The sequence below is a fragment of the Rhineura floridana genome, chromosome 2, assembly GCF_030035675.1.
Source record: "Rhineura floridana isolate rRhiFlo1 chromosome 2, rRhiFlo1.hap2, whole genome shotgun sequence".
NCBI lineage: Eukaryota > Metazoa > Chordata > Lepidosauria > Squamata > Rhineuridae > Rhineura > Rhineura floridana.
The window spans coordinates 74,047,850-74,070,172 of record NC_084481.1 but is presented as its reverse complement, the minus strand read 5'-3'; the positions used below and the strand labels follow the sequence as shown (position 1 = coordinate 74,070,172).

At 42.4% G+C, this 22,323-nt stretch overlaps 1 protein-coding gene across 1 annotated transcript in view; it reads left to right on the top strand.

Moving 5' to 3' along the window:
* Positions 1-6,018: 6,018 nt before the first annotated feature.
* GPR39 (G protein-coupled receptor 39) overlaps positions 6,019-22,323 on the top strand; it is a 239,765-nt gene continuing 223,460 nt past the window's right edge. The window contains exons 1-2 of the mRNA XM_061608952.1: positions 6,019-6,254; positions 6,519-7,394. Coding sequence (XP_061464936.1) covers positions 6,527-7,394 — 868 coding nt within the window. The 5' untranslated portion in view covers positions 6,019-6,254; positions 6,519-6,526. The remainder of the gene's footprint in view (positions 6,255-6,518; positions 7,395-22,323) is intronic.

Below are 22,323 nucleotides of genomic sequence, written 5' to 3'. Positions count from 1 at the left end.
CTGTTCTACAACACATATTTGATTATTGCCCACAATTATGTATACTTAGGTTGCAATCCTCTAGCCCAGCCTTTCCCAACCAGTGTACCTCCAGATGTTGTTGGACCACAACTCCCATCTTCCTGACCATTGGCAATGCTAGCTGAGGCTGATGGGAGTTGTGGTCCAACAACATCTGGAGGCACACTGGTTGGGAAAGGCTGTTCTCTAGCCACTCAACGGGAATTACTTTTTGAGTAGGATTGTGCTATTGAAGTGAGTTACATTAATGGGCTTAAGCACATCAGGGTTGAATTCTGGCCTAGATTTAAGGGAATCAATATGGTGCCATCCAGATGCTGATATACTACAACTCCTGTCATCCCCAACCAACATGGGAAATGGTCTGGAAGATGGCAGGTGGAGTCTAAAAACATTGGGAGGGTCCTACATTGACTACCGGTGGTCTAGAGATTGCAGTGTATAGTTTTCAGAGGGGAGATGCCCAAAATATAGGAATGTATGACAAATCTCCTTTCAAGTCAAATATATCACTTCTTCTAATAGCAAACACTCATGGTAGGTGTCAACAGGAAGGTAGCCAAATAAAATACCCTGCTTGATGGGAATGTCTAGCTGGAACCCTGACCATGAGCACTTCTTTTAGGATAGGTAATATGCTATAACATTTTGTTGCCAGTTCCACTTGTCAGCCACTATGCCTGACTATGTGTCCTGCTATTGATAACTGTCAATATTAAAAGTCATGAGCTAGTCTCCCTCCCTTCTAGAACCATACAGTTTTCTTCCAACACTTTTAAATGCCTTTCTTTGGCAATATTTGGAGATACGACTAAGTGAAAATACCTATTTAGAAACAAATTCACGTTTTTACTTTTTTACGTTTTTAAAAAGTAGTTATCATGCAAAGCAGAGAAATGTCCTATTTCTTGAATATGGAATATCTTGCTAGCTGAAGATGGAAATTGGGCAATTGGCACTAACAAGAGACAGATAAAAGGCAATGTTTTTGGGAAACAGAAGGGTTAAAGTGACAGCCTTGATTCCTAGAGTGGTAAGAGAGCCCATAGAGAAGGATATGGCTACAGCAATTTTTACAGGCCTGAAAGCTACGTGATAGGTTGTCTATTACCTGAAGCATATATGCAGCCATTCCATTGAGTAAAAAAAAAAAAGAGGATTTTCTGAGCTCTGAAAAAGAAATAAACAAACGGAAACTGAACAAGAGAAACATGAGAGGGGTACAATTTGTTCACAGCATCATGTGGATGGCATGTAAAAAATGAGTGAACAAAGTGTGGTGTCCCAGTGTGGAATCCGTTTTAGTCACACTAAAGAGTTAATTTCCACAGTGTGGTGATGAGTGAGATCAATTATTGAGATAGAATAGGAGCTTAGGTAAACATTATTTTTCAGCAGAGTTCACATATAGAAGTTTGAGTTAGAGCAGGGGCAGAAGCATCAAAGTCCTGTAAACTCATGTTTATAGTTCCAAAAGTTCATAAAATTAGCCCATACCCCTTCATAAGTGGTCTCCTCTTAAGAAGGCAATACATCTTTCTCACTTGCTGTGGGGAAGGGTCCAGCAGAGAAAGTGGTAAATCCATTTAAAATCTCTTTCTTTCTGAGTGGAAGACATACTCCAATAGCATATGTTATAACAGTAAGATGACAAAACTGTGGTGCTTTTAATATAATTGGAATGGGAAAGTGTGTGTGAGAGAGGGGACCGATAATCTCTTTCGGCTCTTCTTTCTTCCCTTTCTCCTTCCTCCACCCCCTGGTAACCGACAGATTTTAATTTGTTTCATTGCTACAATTCAGCCATGCATATGTAATCTTTGTTCACACTTTTATAAACTAAAATTAAGTGAAAGAAATTGGGCAATAATAGAAAGCTTGTCTGAGCAGAACAAATGTGAATTATCAAGCACAAGGAAGGCAGATTGGGGCAATAGCGCTTGAAGTGGCGCAAAGACTGGAGGGAAGAATCTTTCTCTGAAGGAGGACTGCATAAGTAATCAACTGGAACAGGTGCTGATTTTTTTGGCAACTTTTGTTCATTAAGTTTTTGGGTGAGAAGATAACCACACTGAATAAGATGATAGCTACTTAATATCTATCTGTTGTTTCACTCTTATGAGTAGATAAAAAGCTAGCTCACCTTATCTAATTATATATATATAACTTGTTGTTTTGAGATTTTGGAACTTGTTGTTTTGAGATTTTGTAGTAGATTAAGCCTAGTAGTCTGAACTCACTCCTCTGGTACTGACTGTATTCTGCAATGGTGAAGGGGAAGCGGCAGGCACTGAAATGTGAAACTTCTGAGGTTACCACGAGAGCCACTTGGAATTTAAAAATATACAGTATATTAAATTCACTTCCTTTCTAGGGCAGGGGTTCCCAAACTGTGGTCCAAGGACCACTAGTGTTCTGCCAGCTTCACACTGGTGGTCCATAGTATGTTTTTGAAGAGCAGCTTACATAATGTAAGCCTGGGCTTTGCCTGTGGCTAGGGCTGTGAAATGAGCCAGCCTAGACTGGCTGCTCCAAGTCTCCGCCTTTTCAGTGAGGTCAGAGCTGTGGGCTGAGGGTCAGGATCTGCTAGGAGCCCTGCCTGCCTTCCCACCAAACGCTGGTTGCCTCTATTCTGTAAAGCCAGTAGTGGAGGCAGTGGTAGCTTTTTTCCCAGGACCTTTCTCTGCTCCTCTGTGATACAGTGAGCTGACTGGCCAGATGGGATCTTTTCTCCATCTTCACTTCTCCCTCCTTCTTCCTCTTGCATGGCTGGCTGGTGGTGGTGGTAGAAGGAGCAGGGTGGGATGGACTGTCCTGAGTGGCACTGATTGGGTGAGGAAGGGAGGGAGGATTATGGTGTGTATCAGGCAGTCTTTCCCTTTCCCCACTGCCTAGCAAGAGGGGACGCTGGCTTATGCTGCAGAGTCCCCAGAAACAAGTGACTTGTTTCTGTTATTTGGGCTGATTGCAGGTGTTGCCACCACTCACCATATGCTAAGAGGCACATGTTACCAAATTTATCCAAGCTACACAGGAAGTGGATTGGACTGTGAAAGGCCAACCCAAATTGTGTTTGCATTTTGACAAATTTGTAGGGTACCGGTAGTCCAATATCTCAGAGAGGAGGTCAGGTCTCCTGCTTTCCTGGTGCATTCACTATAGCTGCCCAATTTCCCTGCTTTTTAAAGGTTGATAGAAATATCTGTTGGCTATAGGTATGTTCTTAAACCACAAGGTTTTTTACCTATTAGTGAATCTGGCCTCTTGTTAACACTACTCTGTATCATCTTTAAGACAAACCAATGTAGGCTGCAATCCTATATGCACTAAGGCTGCAGTCCTATGGAATCTACCATTGATCTTGGTGGGGCTTATGTCTGAGTAATGGGATCAGCTGCATGATGTTCCCCTCCCCTTGAAGCAGAAGTCTCCTTTCCTTCTCAACAGCCTGGATATAAGGAGGGGTAAAACCAATGCAGATTTCCATTCCATACTGTGAACCATGATGCTTATTTGCAAGTAAGCATTCTAGAAAACATAAGTTTCTTTTTTAGTAAAGGTGCACGGGATCAAGCTTCTAAGGCTGCAGACCTATGCACATCTACCATTGATCTTGGTGGGGCTTACTTCTAGGGATGGAAAGATCTGTCAGTTTTGATTCTCTCAGTTTCTCATGTTTCTAATGTTAAATTCAGTTCTCTACATTTCTGCAGCAATCTGCAAAAATTTAACAAAATCTTCATGAAAATTCTACACCATTTTAGTGTGAATTTCTTCAAATAAGCACATTTTTGTAGGCAGTTTTGACAAAGGTACACATTTTTGCAAGCCATTTCTCATCACATCATGCCTTTTTGCATATTATTTTCCCTCATATATTCAGTTTCATGCACACTTTCCCCTAATATATGCAATATTATTTAGTTGCAATATTATTTATATTATTATAATTTTATGTAGTTATTTAATTGGTGAACTGCGTCCCCAAATTCTAATAAATGCAAATTTTGAAGGATGGCTGTGTTTTGGTTCTCATTGTTTCGGAAAGTGTAGATTTGATAAATTCTGCTTGAAATGTGAACTGAATTGAAATTCTCTCCCATCCCTACTTACGTCTGAGTAAATGTGCATGGGATCATCTTCATGATGAGGTTGGGGGAGAAAAAAGACAAAACTGTTTAAGTTTGGGAGGGAAAGGGCAGGGAAAAAATTAAGTGGTCCACCAAGACCCTCAGCAGTTTTCAAGTGGTCCATGAGAAAGTTTGGGAACCACTGACTTAGAAGGTTAAGGCTTGTCTGTACACTTTGTTTCATAACTTTCTTTTTAAAGATTCAGTTGATTGACTGTTGTTTTTTAAAGAAATGAAAGCTACGAGTCAAGCCCCTGCTGGCTTGCGACCTGGTACATGCATATCCCCCCAGCAACCATAGACATGAGGTTAACAAAAATCAGTGAAGTAAGACAATTATAGCCAGTAGCACTACTCCTACTATGAGAATTACCAGCTTCTTATCAGCTTTCTTATGGGCAAATTCTCTTGAGTGTTTAACAGCTTCATGATAGCCATATTTCTCCTTCCCGACATTCATATCTATAAACTAATCATTATACAGCCACAGCCATATCACTGACTCACAAGAGAGAAATACCTGCAGACTAGAGATATACACAAATACAATAAATAAATAAATCTATAGGAAAACCTCTAAGACAGGGTCTAAGACACACACCCTCCCCAACTCAAGGTAGAGACACCGTTACTGTTCTGAAAATGGGGGCACATGAAGCTAGTCAAACCCTGCCCCTTATTACTGTAAAACCTGGTGGGAGCAGCTTGAGTGTGTGTGTGTGTTTTAATTCACTTCAAAGAGATTTCATAACTGATTGGCAGATCAACCCGTTCCTCCTTCAGGTATGGCCAGTGGAAATGCTTTGCTCTAGGCAACTAGTGTGCTTACAGCCTCACTAGGGATGAAGAAAGAATTTCAGTTCCTCATTTCTCCAATCTTAAATCCAGTTTGCTGCATCTTTGTATCACTTTGTGATTAAAAAAAAAGGCCTTGTGAAAATCTGTTAGCATTTTCATGTACAATTTTGCCTGATATACATGTTTTTGCAGGCAATTTCTCCTAATATAATACATTTTTGCATGTTGTTTTTGTGAATATATGCATTTTAATGCACACTTTCTCCTAATAATTTCCTCTAACATGCAATTTTGTACACATTTTTGGGTTGGAGAATTGCATTGCAAAATTTGGAGAAATGTGAATTTTTATACATTTCAATTCACAGTATTGTTTCAGAAATTGAGAGTTAGATACGTTTGCATTAAAATGTCAATCGAACTGAATTTCTTCCCCATTCCTTTGACTCAGTGGCACAAATATTGAGAGACTGAAGCTTTATTCAGGTGCTATATATCAGCCCTCTTTGGGCATTGGAATGAGTGGCAATTTCTTATTGTCCAAATGAGTGGACAAGCGTGCTAGTTCCTCCCCCCTTTCACCATTTTGGTTGCCTTCCCTACTTGTGCCCCCCCCATGCATTTGGAATCCTGTGATTTACACCAGCAATGGGATCAACAATCATTGTCTGTCCAAGTTTCTATTTTTCATCTAGTTGCATGTTCATATAGAGTTTCAAGCAATAATTGTTTTCTGCTCCTAAATGATGAGAAAACTTGTAATTTTCCATGTAGAAAAGACAAGTAAACTTAATGCTGCTGCAAAACAAGACTTACTATCTTCCACCCATATGAAATGCTGAAAACAGAGGACATTGAGGAAGAGGGATAAATCAAGCACTGTAGCAGGTCATGCAGATTCCTTCTGAAACAAAGTCCTGCCTTTATTGTTACCTTTTCAGGTTTCACTTCACTGTTAGAAGGAGCAGAGATCAGATTTCAGGGAGGGCAGGGCAGGGAAGGCTAACTTGCATGAACCAGGCTTGACTCCTTCCTTTTCTTGGCTATCTTATCTTTTCAATCAGTGACCACATCCCATATGCAGTTCCAGGTACAAGTTAATGTTTGACGGAAATGGTTGTCCGCCGACCAGAGGGAACTCTTACTTTGAAGCTGGCTGGGTGAGTGACTGGATGATCCTGAAGGGCTTGCCTTGCCACCAGGGAGAACTGGAGACATCCTGCAGTGTCTGAGGAAAAATTAGGAACAGAAAATAAACAGTACAGAGAAAAAAGAAACATTTTCTTTGTGACTTTTTTAAAAAAGGTGAGTAATAGTTTGTCTCGACTCTTTCCTGAGGTGCTGATTCAGATGGAGTCGAAAAGTTGCTTTACCTGTTTGGGTGTATGCAAAATGTTTTACAGCCTTAGCCCTGTGCACACTTTCTTAGAGTGAAATAACCTTCCTAGAATTAAGTGGGCCTTAACTGTGAGTATGCATGTACATGATGAGCTGTATGCATTGTTAGAATGTTGGAATAATTACATTCTACCTCCTTTTTTCTCCCCCTCTTTTTTTTTTTGTGATTAGCTCTGCTCATGGCGACACAAAGCAGCCAACAGGATTGTTGGGATATAATTGACCACAGCCACGTTCAGGAATTTGAAGTCGCCCAATGGATCAAGATCACCCTAGCGGTCATCTACATCATCATCTTTGTGGCAGGCATTGTGGGCAACAGTGTCACCATCCAGACCACCAAAGTGCTGCAAAAGAAAGGCTACTTGCAGAAAGAAATTACCGACCATATGGTGAGTCTGGCTTGCTCGGACCTGCTGGTCATCTTGCTGGGGATGCCCGTCGAGTTCTTCAGTATGATATGGAGCCCTTTCTCTACCCCTCAAGGCAACCTAGCCTGTAAGCTATACTCCTTCCTTTTTGAGGCCTGTAGCTATGCGACGGTGCTGCATGTAGCAACTCTAAGCTTTGAAAGGTACATCGCCATCTGCCACCCCTTCAAGTTTAAAGCCGCTTCTGGACCCTGCAAAGTGAAGATCCTCATTGCCTTCGTCTGGATTACATCTATCCTAGTGGCACTACCCCTTCTGTTTGCAATGGGCACAGAGTACCCCTTAGAAGCCATGCAGGGCCATCAAGGATTGGTTGCTTGCAGTAGGCCTACAGCCCGGCACCATATACCTGACTTGAAGCTAAATGTCACTATATGCACCAACTTGTCATCCAGATGGAGAGTCTTCCAGTCTGGTATCTTCATTGCCTTCATTGTGTATGTTATAGTGTTGGTGTCTGTAGCTTTTATGTGCCGGAATATGATGAAAGCCCTGATGATCCACAAGCAGGGGACATTAGCAGTGAAAGGAGAGAGAGAAAGCCAGCATCAATATCTAAGGAAAACTGAGAATCCTGAAGGCAGGAGTGCTAGGAAACAGACTATCCTCTTTCTAGGTAAGACATTCTCTGTGTGTGTTTGTTGGAAGTGACTCTGCAGCTACAAAATGAAAGACAAATGGCAGGACAGGATTTATTCAGGATGAAATGACAGGAAAATGCAGTAGGTGTCCTGTCCCTTTTAGTGTTTCACCATTCCCTATTCATTATGGAAATAATTCTGCTCAGCAGAAAGCAAGTAGAAATCATAAATTGCATGGAACCTGTGTGGTGGTGATATTAAAGTAAGCATTAGTGCCCTCAAAATGTGCATTTGGGAGGAATGGTTTTCATTTCAGCTGCATTTCCCTTTTCTTTATGCACAGAACCAAATGGTCGGGCTTTTTCACAGACTCCTACACCCTTCCTGCCATGCTTTCCCATCATCGCTTAAAGAAAATGCCTTATATTGAAATGCTTCCATTTTAAACATAAATGCTCATCTTGTAAAGTATTGTAACTTTGTCTCGTTTGAATTAAGCAGCAGATCTTAACATTGAATTTTCTTTCACTGTTTGATAACATCTTAGCCCCTCCCCATTTTTAGATAAACAAAACAACTTTTCCATTTTATAATACAGGAGTACATTCTATAGTCAAAGTGGGGGGATGGATGGAATGGGGTTCGGGAGGAGGAAGGGTTTTTACATTTTGGTCTTGCTGGAAAGAATGAGCAGTTCTTATAAAATCACTACCTTAAGCTGTAGTCTTAAATCTCTTACAAGGCAAAAGTCTCACTCACATCCCTGGGACTTGCTTTTGAATAAACAGGTTCAGGACTGGGCTGCTAGTTAAAAGCCTCTTTTGCAACAGTTCGAATTCTCCCACAAATCTGTGCTTTCAGAAAGGTAAGCCTGAGATTTATGTTTAGGGTTGTTGCCACTGCCACTTTCTTTTACTAGCCCTGCTTTTGTGCCTTTAACAGAACCAACCTTTCCTGGCCTAAAGATCAAATCTGGCTCATGCCATGGTGACCTCCCCCCCCCAATGCTTTTGGAGATGCCACTGGGCTGGGCTGGAGCTGACAGTTGTGGATACACTGGTGTTTTTTTATGGAGGCTCTCCAGACAATTTCCACAATTTAGTAGCCTTTTCTTTGAGCCATTACACTTGTGCATTATGCTGTTTGCCTCTTTCTGAGACTGTGAGCCCCAATCAGTCATATGCCTGGCAGCAGCCATGCATATTCTCAAGGAGTTTGTCAATAAGTGTGAGTCAGTGCCATGCCATAAGAAACCTTCAGATGCTAAGGATGCTATTAAAAGTATGAGAGCAGGGACTCTTTAAACGTTGGCAGGCTTCTTTCAACGTATTACAAATTTGTTTTGTTTTCAGCTAGGCTTTGATAACCGTGAGCTAGATAGTTGTTTTGATCTGATTCCTGCAGTTGCCTTTCTTGGAATTTCCCCCCCTTAGCACTTATTAAAAGGCCAATAACTTGGGAATTATGTTTGATTCTCATCTCTCTTGCCACATTTTTCAGACTAAACCTAATCAAGCTGTCATCTCACCATCTTGAGAATCTTTCCAGGCTGTGATCCATGTAGCCACAACATCTTGTTGAGAGCTCTTAGATGTGCTTTTTCATCATGTTCTGCTTGAATTGCCGCAATTCCTCATTTTTGCTGGCTTGCTTTATACAATGCTAGTGGTACAATAAATGAACTGACTAGCATATGAATATGCACACAGTCAAGCCAAAGGGTTTTTTAAATGTATTTTTAGACTCCCACTGGATATTTTTTTAAGGGTAAGAGGTAGGATAAAGGGTGCACAGATTAACAACTCTAAATGCCTACATAGATTAATGACTCTGTCCTGTGCTTTTCTAGCTCCTTGCGCTTTTGCTATGATCTGTGGTCAATGAAGCCCTTGCAAGTTTCTTGTCTACAGAATGAATTTTCCATTCAGAAATCCCAGATGCAGTGAATGTCAGTGCTAGTTCTATCTAAAAAATAGATTGTATTGGGGAGGTCTTGATAGGTTTTGAACCGTAGCAAGGGCTAGTAATACACCATTGACTTGGGGGAAATGTGTGGTCAATAGAGATACGCTCAGAGGAAAAAGAAGTTGTGTGTACGTGTGTGTTTGAAAACTGTAAAAAATACGGAATGAGACAGTGGCCAACACATAGTCAGTGCGCTTTTGTGTGTGCTTTTGTTCCTTTAAAAGGTTTTTTTTTTTTTTAAAGTAAATTTCTAGTCCTCATTTATGATTCTGGAAAGAAGCTTGAAAACATGATGGAAATCTTTGCTGTGCTAAACAGAACCAGTTCAGGCCAGTGACTGATGAAAAACACCATACTTCTTGTTGCTGTTTTTATTATTAAAGTTAACAAGATTAATACACAAATGCCCTTTACATACATTATTTTAGTAAACGTAAGAAAGGTCAGCATTATTGTCTCCATCTGTAAGATTTGTGGTGGGAGGGGACTGACTCAGAAATAATGGCTTGTCTAGAGACCACCTAGATGGTTCATGATGGCTGATGTGATTTGAACAATAGAAGGCTTTATGGATCAGCCTCTAAAGGATTAATTGAAACCCAAGATCCACCAAGATGAGGGGGGCTTGGAATTGGGGATCTCCAGCTGAGTTGTTTTCTTATACAATTCATGTATTTTGATGAGTCATATGATTTGCTTTAGCATCTTAATTGGCTTGTCTGTCATTTTGGTTTGCACTACACTGAACTCTAAAGCATATCCACATGGGAGCATAACTTTGTGCTAAAGATGATGTTTTTAGGTCTGTCCTCTATTTGCACCGTCTACAGTAAGGGATCAATGCCAGCTGCAAACATGGTGTTTTCTAGTTACACTTGAGGGGAAGCATCAATCACAGTTTCCTAAAGACCACACCCACTAATTTAACATTTCCAGTCCCTCTGTTTACCTGGCAACAGAGCATGCTCAGTTTGTTCTACCAGTAAGTTTCATTTAAAAAACAACACCCGGAAGTGTGATTATTTGTATTTCACTGGTACAATACAGATGAAATACAAATCTTTGTTTGAGCAGTGTTATGCTTGTGTGCACAAGTTAGGGAGAAAAAGAAAATAAAGGCACCATTTGCAGCAACATTAAAGAAGCTTGCAGAATAGGAGAGAGAAGAGGAAGTTCCTCTTTAGCCCTCAGGAAATGAAATGAAAGAAGGGAGGAGGAGGGAGAGGGCGTGGAGAGGGGAACGATTGACACACCCACCTAAAAGCATTGGAGCACAGCTTCTGCAAGCCCTAGAGATACAGAGTGAAGACATTTTTTTCCTTCCGTTTTTGGATTATCAGAGGATTGGGTTAGTACGGATTTACAGAGGGAAAACTGTGTGATAGCTTCAGTTTGCCAGTAACATCATATGAACCATGCAAATTAAAAGGGGATGCAAGTAGCACCAGACACACAGTAAAACCCCGTGTAGATGAGTTCTAAAAGTTCCACAACCTATGAACCTTCTCTCGTCTGCTTTCCAGATGAGGATATTGCAATACACTTCAAGATAATCTGTGGGCCCATACAATACGCCATCTTCCAGATACTGTTACCTTCTTGTCTGTCAAGGTCTTGTTCTTTTTGCCTGCCTGCATTTGTAGACATTGGGAAATATCCACACACTTTAACAGGGCAAAGGGGCTGTCCTGTGGCCTCAGTTTTTCCCCTCATATCTCCCATGGTATAAAGCAGAGGTGGGCAAAAGGTAAATCCAGATCTATGGGTGATTTGCACCAGATTGCCAAGGATTTGTTTTATTCCCAGTTGTTTACCATTAGCAGCAACAAATTGACTTCCTCTTTCTTCCCCTCTGCCCTAAGTGATATACTGCTGAAATGAAGAAGAAGAAGAAGAAGAAGAAGAAAAGCTTAGGATAACCAAGCATGGGTTTGGGGGTTGCAGTACTGTGGGCGGCTTTCAGTCCTGATGCTCACAATGTTCTTGGGCTCAGTATTCTTTAATTTTAAGGATATATCTTTTGCAACTCATTGGTGGATCTTCAGTTTCTAGTAAAGAAAATGCCAGCCAGGTTGCTATCTGCCAGTGAGTGGGACAGAGGTGGGGAGCATTTTAGTTACACCTCACCCCCCTTTGGCTCCCAACAGCCCCCACTGGTTTAGGAGTTGACTTTCCATCTGCAGCAAAATCTGCTCCACAATTCAGCAGCAGATAGATAAGCCTGTTGTGGTGTAGAGTAGCAGGCCAGCCCCAAACAGAAGACATTGAAGAAGATCATCCCTTTGGGGTTGATCCAAGGATGAAGGCACCATCATCCTTGTTTTTTTCCTGGGATGACTGCTAGTATATCTCTTGTCATGTTTATGGGAATGTGTTTTTTCTGGGTAAAAGACCGGTTGTGTATAGAGGGTTGAGCGCAGGTGAGGGTCACCTGACCCACTCTGTGTGAGAGCCTGTGGTGGGGTTGGGAGAGAATTTATGTTGGTGAGAGATGAGGGAAGTGCTTGCAACACTCAAGGTGAGAGACAAGGTGTGAGACAAGGTGTTTCTGTCTGGGATGGTTGGATCTATGTTTTTCTTTTTTATCTGTATTCTAAACCTGTGATTAGAAGTGGGTTAGGGAAATTATGTGTCTGGGCCAGAGACAGGGAGCAGAAAACTAGAGTTGCCATCCCTATTGTCAGCTCTTCACTGAGACAGCAGTGTCGATGGGGGTGCAGGCAGGGCTGGAGATTCCTTGGTAATTGCCAGGCCGTAAGTCCTCAGCCGGCAGCTTGGCTAGAAATCTGCCAGGCTAGCAAGGAGGAAGCAAGATAAGGGCAGAGGCCGTTCAAAGCTTACGTGCCAAGCCAGAAATCCAGAAGAGATGTCAGTGAAGGTCCAGGTCTAGTTTGGTGAGAGATCAGTCCAAGTCAAGGTTCAGGGGATAGGAAGACACACAGTGGTCACGCCTGACGTTGTAGTCAGCAACAAGCTGAAACCAAGGTTTGACTTTAAAGGAGCAGGTTTGTCAGCAGGTGTGAGCCATCAGTGTTTTGGCCTTAAGTGGACAGGCCTGCCCCTCTTCTGCCTGACCTTCTGTTGTCTACATTCTGCAGGTGAGGGGGGAGTATCCTGTTCACTGGCTGCATCTGGCTGAAGGGCTTCAGCTGTGTCTGGGGTGCTCTGCAGCTGAGGGGGAGAAGGAGCTGGGTTCTCAGGAGTTTCCTCCATTTCTCCTTCTGGGTCTGCTGCTTCTGGGTCTGCTGCTGTTACTCCCGAGTCATCCTCGTCTGATGAGTCCTCTGACGGGGCCATGACACCTACGTTGGTAGGTAGGGGGAGATATGAAGGTGGGCAAAGGTATACAGTGGGGGAGAAGAAGGTCTAGTTTCATCAAGGCCCCTGTCCCTTCTGCTTTGCTTGCTATATTTTAAAATTTGAGTATGCTGCTTAGCTGACCCCCTCCCCTTGGTCTGGTGGTGGTCTTAAATACCACGTCTGAAAGCAGCATCTTCACTCTGCAGGGACAGGAAACCCATGAAACTTACGGAATCTGATGGGATTCCTGGATGCTCTGGGAGATTTTCCAGCTGACATGTCTGGTGCTTCTGTTGAAACTCCAATCACACTGTGGAATGGTGAGATGCATAGAGCCATTGACACAATCTGATTGCTCTTCAGTGCCCTTGCCTTTGCTGAGGAACATGTAGGTCATCTTGTTAGTCTAGTGACCTGCATTTGATGGAATGGGAGGGCTGGTGGGTAGAAGGCAGGTGGTGGTGTAGAGCAATAAAGAGTACTGTCTGTTCCAATTGTACTGGATTAGTTTTGATTATTGTGTTTGGAGGATGTGGACAAGTGGCCTGAAGTAGTGTGGTTGCCCCCTTGATCCCTGCTAATCTTGGCTTCTTTTTATAGGGAATTGACTGCATGGTTTCAGGGAACAATTAATGCTTTGGAGGAGATGGAGGTACAATCTGCTTTGAAGGAGGTAGTCATGTGTCCACATCTTAAGAGGACCTCCCTGGACCTAGAAGCATTAAAACAATTGTCATCCAGTGGCAAATACCACTTTAGGGACAAGGTGCTTGAGAGAATGGTGGTAGCCTGGCTTCAGGCATGAAGGAAATTGATTTTCTGGATCTATTTCAGCCTGCTTCCAGGCCCAGTTGTGGCACCAAAACTACAACCCTGATAATTGATGATGTTTGTTGTGCAACAGTGGAGGGGAATGTGATCCTCCTCATTCTCTTTGACTCTTGGTGGCTTTCTTTGACGGCTGCATCCTTCTGGAGGGGCTTAGGGAAGTGGAGGTTGGGAGCATTGTACTTGAGTAGTTCTGCTCCTACCTCCAGGGCCATTTCCAGAAAGTAGTTATGTAGGGCACCATTTGGCATTCTGTGAGTTAACCTGTTGTGTTCTGCAGGGTTGCATTTTGTTTCCCATGATAGTTTACAGCTTTCTGAAGCTGCTGGGAACTGTCATTAGGAGATTCAGAATGAGGTGTCAGCAGTATGTGAATGGCACCGAGCTATTCCATCTGAATCTGGAGAGGCAGCTGAAGTGCTGGACTGGTGCTTGAGGCAGTGATGGGCTAGATGTTGGGCAATAAATTGAGGCTGAATCCTGAAATGACAGTTGTGTTGTGTGTTCCAAGATCTTGAATCTGGGAGATGGGGTGATGGCCTGTTCTGTATGGGGTTGCACTCCCTTGGAAGGAGCAGGTCCATAGCCTGAGGGTATTCCTGGATCCAACATTGTCACTAGTGGCTAGGGTTGCCTATTTCCACCTTCAGTTGGTTCACCAGCTATGGCCTTTTTCTGATCAAAGATGACTTGGCACTGTACTCTATGCTCTGGAAACTTCCAAACTGGATTTTTACAATGCACTCTACATGGAGTGGCCCTTAAAGATGACCCAGAATCTCCAACTGGTCCAATATTCAGCAAACAGATTACTGGCTATGGTTCAATTTAGAATTCTCATAATCCCTGCTTTAAAACTGCTGCTGTTGCCAGTTCATTTCCAGGGCAAATTCAAGGTGATCGCTTTATGTTTAAAGGTGGCCGCAAATATCAGAAAGACTGTCTCCATAGCTACAGACCTGCTTGGATGTTGTGGTTGGCAGAGCGGGGAACCCCTTGGTAGTTCCACCACCCTCAGAAGTTCATGGGATGGCAGTTCAGGAGAGGCCATTCTCTGTGGCAACCCCTAAGCTATGAAATTCCCTCCCCACAGAGGTGTCACCTTCTTTATGTAGTTTTTGTCATATGCTGATGATGTACCTCTTTACCTTGTTTTTTGACACTTCAGATATTTATATTTAGGACGCACCCTGCTCTCTTGATTGTAATATGTTTTAACTTCTTTTAAATTTTGTATTTTATATTGTTGTAACTCACCCTGCACCTCATGGTGAACAGCAGGTAAGAAATATAGATGATGTTGATAATAATAATACAATATAATAATTTAAGATAGAGTCCAGCAAGTCTGAATTCTGTCCAATGTTTGGAATGAACTAGTTCAGCTAAGTGAAGTTCACTGAATTAGTTCATAAAATCTCTGAGCTACACTTGAAAATAGTTCCCATAATTGCTGGGTGAACTAAAAACGAATTAACTTCATTTTGGGGTAGAACTTCAAACGATTTCTAGTTCATCTTCATGTTCATTCTGTCTCCCACCCTAGCAGGAGGTCCAGACACAGCTTTCTTTTTTTAAAAAAGAAGTCAATAGGACATCTATAAAGAAGGTTAGAAAGCAAAACGTGGGCAACATTATATGGCTTATTAAGCAGATACAGAGGCTCTGCTGTTGCTAATGCTGCTTAGCCACTTAATCATGGTTGCTAAACTATCAGAAGGAAGGAATGTGAGGTATTTCTGTTACCTCCCTTGCTGAAGAGATTCATTCTCTTCCAACAGGAGCGGCTTACAGCCAAAAGTAAAGATACAAGAAGAAAGCAAATGATGCCTTGTGCATTTAACAGCTGTGTGTCTTACTGGCACAAATAAAACAGAGTAAACCTTTTCTAGTATGGAAATATAATTATGAGGAGAGCTTCACCTGTTGACATTTTGTCTGTCAGACATCTTTTCACTATGTTCTTCCTGCTTTACTTTTGGACTCTATACTTCAGCACAGCAGCTTGCAACATTCTGAATGCTAACATTTTTTTGCCAAGGAAGAACTTTTCATATACCCAAAAGCTCATTTAGAACAGGGGATGTTAACCTGTGTTCCTGGGGTACATGAACTGGGCGCAAAAAAAAAAATCAATTTCTTATATAATAAAATACATTATATGCAAAATTTTGTGTGTATGTGTTCATGTGCATTTTTCTGGGGAGGGGGTCGATAACTCATCAGATTCTCAAAGGGGTCTGTGACCCCCCAGAAAGGTTGAGAACCACTGATTTAGATAAACTTGAATTGAACTAGTTTGTTTTGTAAAAGGATGAAATGGAACTAGTTCCTTTTTGGACAGGATGAATGTGAACGATGTGTTCCTTTTTAAAATGAACTTTTCAACCACCAAGTCTTCCCACCACTTGCCTACGGAACATAGCAATTCTCAAAATATTGTAGTATTCTATACTGGAAAATGTGATATTGTAATTCTGTCAACAACAGGAATGGTCCCCTTTTGGTAAATAAATGTTTAAGGATGGAGACCCTGTTGTCTATGACTGTCCTACAACACAATTAGTGTGAGCAATCCTTTCTGGAAACTATCAATAGCTCACATTCACACGGTATCTTTGTTTTACTCTGGCTAAAAACGTGTTTTTTAAGAAGCAAAAGAAAGCCATTTCCTAACTTCTATCTAATGCAAGGCTCTCAAACTGTGGTCCATGGTCCCCCAGTGGCCCTCAAGCATCTGTCAGGTGGCATATCCACATTATCCACAACATATCCACATTAAATATTCATTTTGATTTTTAAGCATATTTTTCTTGCTTTTATTTCTTATATTGTATTTTATTGTATTATGATTTGAATTCTGTAGAATGCAAACTGTAATACAATGTAAGAAATAAAAGAAACAATAACGATACAATTAAAAGCATACAGCATCTAGCACAGCTCATTATAATTGCTAGAATAGACAGAAGAATAATTGAGTGGTCCTCCAAGACCATCAGCAATTTTCAAGTGGTCCGTGGGGGAAAAGGGGTTGGGAACCACTGATCTAGTGGATGCTTTTTTGTCTGCAAGCATTAATCTGCATTAATTTGCATTACTGCCTACAAGTATGTGGGTGGGGGTGGGGGTGGTCGGAGGAGAGGGTTCAGTCCCCCTGCCCGCCATGGCATCTGTGCTCTATTTCAAACGACTCTTTTAATAGGGGGAAGGCAATGGTAAACCACCTCTGAATACTGCTTACCATGAAAACCCTATTCATAGGGTTGCCGTAAACTGGGATTGACTTGAAGGCAGTTCATTTCCATTTCCTTTTAGTATGAGTCTTGCTAATTAACTTTGGTTGGAAAATAAATTAATGAACAGAAGATAGAAATCATGGCCTGCGTCCATGAGAATAATATCTTTTGAAGTAGCGGCTTTCATAAGAATTATGCTTTAGGGTGTCTTTAACCCAAGCAGAATGAACAGATATATTGTTTACAAATCGCTGAATTTAAATATCATGATGTAGGAGCCCCGTTTATATTTCATTTAACAGATGGGTCAAATTAAAACAAATATTTGCTCATTCCAAATGTATTTCACATTTAATGTGAAATGTAAATGACAACACAGTGCAAGATGTGTTGAAGAGTCTAGCAGCAATAAAAACAATTTAGAGTCTCTTCTAGTTGTTAAAAGTGATAACTTCTATAAAGCAGAAATTAAATTCATAAATCTAGTACTCAAGAAAGGAGAATGTACGCTGAAAAGCAAGTGGAAACGTATGAGGTTTTAGTGTTGTACTTTGGTGCAATGTTCGCAAAATAAAACAAATTGAAAACATTTTAGTGTGTGTGTGCACATGCATGGGGAAAGGTTTCTATGTGCTTTTAAAACGAGAACATAAAAATGGCAGGCAAAGGTGTAAGTAATTCTAGTGAAAAAATTCTGAAGTGGATATTTTGATGTTTGGGGGAAAGTTGTAAAGCTAAAATGTGGTGTCTTCTCTCCTAGAACATTTGTCCTGTAGTTTCAATGCACAGTTTTGCAGCACCTTTTTCTCACTGAAGCAGTGGTTTTCAAACTGTGGGATGGGCTCACTGGGGAGGAGAGAATTTTGCAGCAAAGCCATTGGCACACTTCAATAGGAGAGAAAATGTATTTATTTATACATTGCCCTCTTACAAAATATCAGAGTGGTGCACAGCAACATAAAAACATTTTAAAACCATTAAAAGCAGTACAGAATTCTAGGATTCTATCCCAACAAAACGGCCATGTTAAGTGGTTCTGTGTTAACTTTGGAGAAGGGAATGATGATCCAAGGTGCAAGCAGGCACCAGCTGGGAGCTCTTAAACAAATGCAGAACATGGTATTTTATGGAGAGTAACCATGAGCCCAGAGAAGAAGGCAAACAGAGAGATTCAGGGGGGATGGAGGCACCCAAGACTTCAGATAGGGGAAAGGAGAGATTCAGGGGAGAAGGGAACCCTGCAGAAGGCAACCAAGAATTTTCCTTCCAGTTTGACTTGGATGATAAGGAGAAATAGAGCTGGGTATCATCAGAATATTGTCAGCAGCGGCCACTCCAAATCCTCTGCTCCCAGTACCTTCATATAGATGTTAAACATGGGGGACAGAACAGAAACCAGTGGTACTTGCACTGCCTGCACTCTAGTTCACATCTGGTCTCAGGACAGGATTCGGCATTGGTTAGGCCTCTTCTTGAGTACTGTGTCCAGTTCTGGAAACCACACTTTAATAAGGATGCAGACAAACTGCAACAGGTTCCGAGGAGGGCAATGAGGATGATCAGGGGACTGGAAACAGGCCTATAAGGACAGAATGAAAGAGAACTAGGCATGTTTAGTCTTGAGAAGAGAAGACTGAGGGAAGATATGATAGCACTCTTCAATTACTTGAAAGGTTGCCACACAGAGGAAGGCTCTTCTCGATCATCCCAGAGTGCAGGACATGGAATAATGGCCTCAAGTTACAGCAAGCCAGATTTCAGCTGAACACGTTCACAAATTATTCCAAGCTACACAGGAAGTGGATTGGACTGTGATTGGAAGTGGATTGGGCCGACCCAAATTGTGTTTGCATTTTGACAAATTTGTAGGGCAGTACAATAACTCAGAGAGGAAGTCAGGTCTCCTGTTCCCCTGGTGCATTCGCTATAGCTGCCCAATTCCCCTGCTTTTTAAAGTTTGATAAAAATAAATGTGAGCTATAGGCATGTTCTTAAACTGCAAGGTTTTTTGCCTATGAGTAAATTTCTCTGCTTTTTAATCTGGGAGGTAAGAAATGGAATCCTGTGCAAGTTTGCTGAGAATTGATTGATCATTTGCATGCTTATTGAGTTCAGTGGGATTTACTCCCCTGCAATCATGCATAGGATAGCTGAAACCAACCACAGGGGATGGGGAGGGGAGGAGGGGGAGGGGAGCAGGCAGGAGGGGGAGGAGGGGGGCAGGTTTGATCATTTGCATGTTTATTGAGTTCAATGGGATTTACTGCCATGCAGTCATGTTTAGAATAGGTAAAACTGACTATGGGGAGTGAGGCCTGCAGTGGGCAGGATAGGAGGAAGAAGGAAGACAGGAGAAGAAGAAGGGAGGAGAAAGGGAGAGGAGAGGGGAAAGAGGGGAAAGGCAGGTCTGATCATTTGCATGCTTATTGAGTTCAGTGGGATTTACTCCCATGCAATCATGGCTACGTTAGGTAAAACTGACTATGGGGAAGGAAGATGGGGAGGGGAGAGTAGAGGGAAGGGGAGAGGGGAGCAGAAGCAGGGGGAGGGGAAGGAGAGGATTGGGGGAGGGGGAGGGGGAAGCAAGGGGGAGGGAAGGGGCACAAGGGAGGTTATGGGAGGGAGGAGAGGTTTGATCATTTGCATGCTTATTGAGTTCAGTGGGATTTACTCCCTTGAACACATGCTGGAAAATGAAATGGACTGCCCAAGTCCAATTTATGGCGACCCTATGGTAAGCGGTATTCAGAGGTGGTTTACCACTGCCTTTCTCTGAGGCTGAGAGACAGTGACTGGCTCAAGGTCACCCAGTGAGTTTCATGGCTGTGTGAGGATTCAAACCCTGGTCTCCCAGGTCGTAGTCCTAGGATAGGTAAAACTGACCATGGGGGAGGAGGAGGAGGAGGGGGAGCGTGGAGGGGAAGGGGATGGGGAGGAGAAGGGAGGGGTGAAGGAACGGGAAAGGAAGGGGCAAGAGGGAGTGGATAGAAGAGAAGAGGAGGGAGGGCAGGTTTGATCATTTGCATGCTTATTGAGTTCAGTGGGATTTACTCCTGTGCAATCATGCTTAGGATAGGTGAAACTGACCTGGGGGAGGAGATTGAATGGGTAGGCATTGGGCAGAGGGGAAGCCCCTTTCCTTTCCAAAAGGAAAACATTACTAATTGTACAGCACACCACATAGCAGTGGGGCTCTCAAGTTTACCCTGAAGTAGGACAGGACAAAGCACAGGCCACTCCAAAACAAGTAGTTAGAAAGAAAGAAAAGGTAGACGAGAGTATGAATGGGAAGGATACTCCAGTGGTTGCGACCTGCCAGGTGTGTGCCATGTTTGTTTTCTTGTCTGGGAACAACATGGCATACACGTGCAACAAGTGCAAGCTGATGGCACTGTTGGAAGAAAAAGTGAGAGGCTTGGAACGGCGGGTGGCCACACTGAGGACTATAAGAGAAGATGAAGCGTTCTTAAACAGAACACTGAAATAATAGCAGCAAAGAAAAGTGGAGGTGGAACAGCAACAGCATGTAGAAGAGGAGACTGCTTTGGAGAGGAACAATGAAGTGAAGGAAACTCAGTGGGAAAAGGTGACAGGAGCAGAAGAGCTAGAAGACACCCTTTACTAGTGGAACTATGGAGCCGCTTTCAACCACTTGAGGATGAGACTGGAGTGGAAGAGCCTGTGATAGAAGAATTACAGGAGATCCCATGTGAAAATGAGCAAGAGGCTGAAACTCAATCAGGCAGGGGCAATGAAGCCAGGGCCCACAACAAGAAGAGAAGAGTACTAGTAGTGGGAGACTTCCTAGTGCATGGGATCAAAACCCAAGTATGCTGAGAAATCCATGGACTCGCCAGGTATGCTGTCTACCAGGAGGACAGATTAGAGATGTGACGGAAGGGTTGCCATCACTCATCAAGCCCACCGACAGGTATCCCTTTCTCCTCATCCATGTAGGAACAAATTATACTGCCAAACGGATCTATGAAGAAATCACATCAGACTTTGAAGCTCTGGGAAGGAAACTGAAGGACTTTGGGGCCCAGATAGATTTATCATCCATCCTTCCAGTACCTAGGAGAGCAGTAGAAAGGGAAAGAAAAATACTCCATGTGAATGAATGGCTACGAAGGTGATGCAGACGTGAGAGATTTGGATTCTGGGATCATGGGCTATACTTCCTGGAATATGCACTGCTGGCAAGTGATGGGTTGCATCTCACAAGGACTGGGAAGAATGTGTTTGGCCACAGCATGGAGAAGTTCATCAGGAGGGCTTTAAACTGAATCCTAAGGGGGAGGGAGACATAAACTTGGTGGTAACGATGGATGAAGGCTCATGCTCAGTAACGGGAACAGAGAGATTGGCTCTAATAGGGCCCAGTAACAGTCCTCAGAAAAATGTAGTAAGGAAGCCAAACCATAAATCACATGGTCTTCGATGTCTGTATACTAATGCCCAGAGTATGGGAAACAAGCAGGACAAACTTAAACTCTTAATACAGGAGGGTAATTACTACTTAATAGGTATAACTGAAACTTGGTGGGATGACTCCCATGACTGGAATACAGCAATTGAAGGATATACTTGTTCAAAAAAGAACAGAAGGAATAAAAAGGGAGGTGGAGTCTTGCTATATGTTAAAAATATCTATCCCTGCAGAGAAATACAGGAAGATGAGCTTGGTAGCTCCACCGATTGTATCTGGATTAAAATTAATGGGCCAAGGAATAAAAGGAATGTGGTGCTTGGAGTCTACTGCCGACCACCTAATCAAGGAGAAGACGAGAATGTAACTTTTGAAAAGCAAATTGCCAATGTTTCAAGGAGGCATGATGTAGTAGTAACGGGGGACTTCAATTATCCTGATATCTGTTGGGAGACAAATTCTGCTAAACAGGGCCCCTCCAAGAAATGTCTGACTTGTGTTGGAGATAACTTTCTCCTACGGAAAATGGAGGAAGCAACCAAAGAATCGCCTATCCTGGACTTGATTCTAACCAATAGAGATGATTTCTCTAACCAATAAAGATGGCAGTTACGGGAACTCTGGGGGAAAGTGACCACACCATACTTGAATTCTTGATTTTAACAGAAGCAAAAACTGAGAGTAACCATATGCGCACCCTGGACTTCAGGAACAATTAACTCTGAACAATTGTAAGTACAGTTCCGTGGTAAGCGACCCTAAGGAGAAAAGGAGTCCAAGATGGGTGGGAGTTTCTAAAAAAGGAAATTCTAAAAGCACAACAGCAAGCAATTCCAACAAGGAAAAAAGGGGGGAAACAGCAGAAGAAGCCAATGTGGCTTCACAAAAAACTTAGAGATGACCTGAAAACAAAAAAGGAGACATGCAGGAAGTGAAAGAAGGCAAGGCCACAAAGGAAGAGTACAGGCAGGTATCACGGAATTACAGGGATAGCGTCAGGAATGCTAAAGCTGAGAATGAGCTGAGGTTAGCAAGAGATGCTAAAAGCAACAAAAAAGCTTACTTCAGGTACATCCATAGTAAAAGACAGAGAAAAGAAATGGTGGCACAACTACTCAATGAGGGTGGCAAAATGATAACAGATGACAAAGAAAAGGCAAAAGGGCTCAATTCCTACTTTGGGTCAGTCTTCTCCCAAAAAAG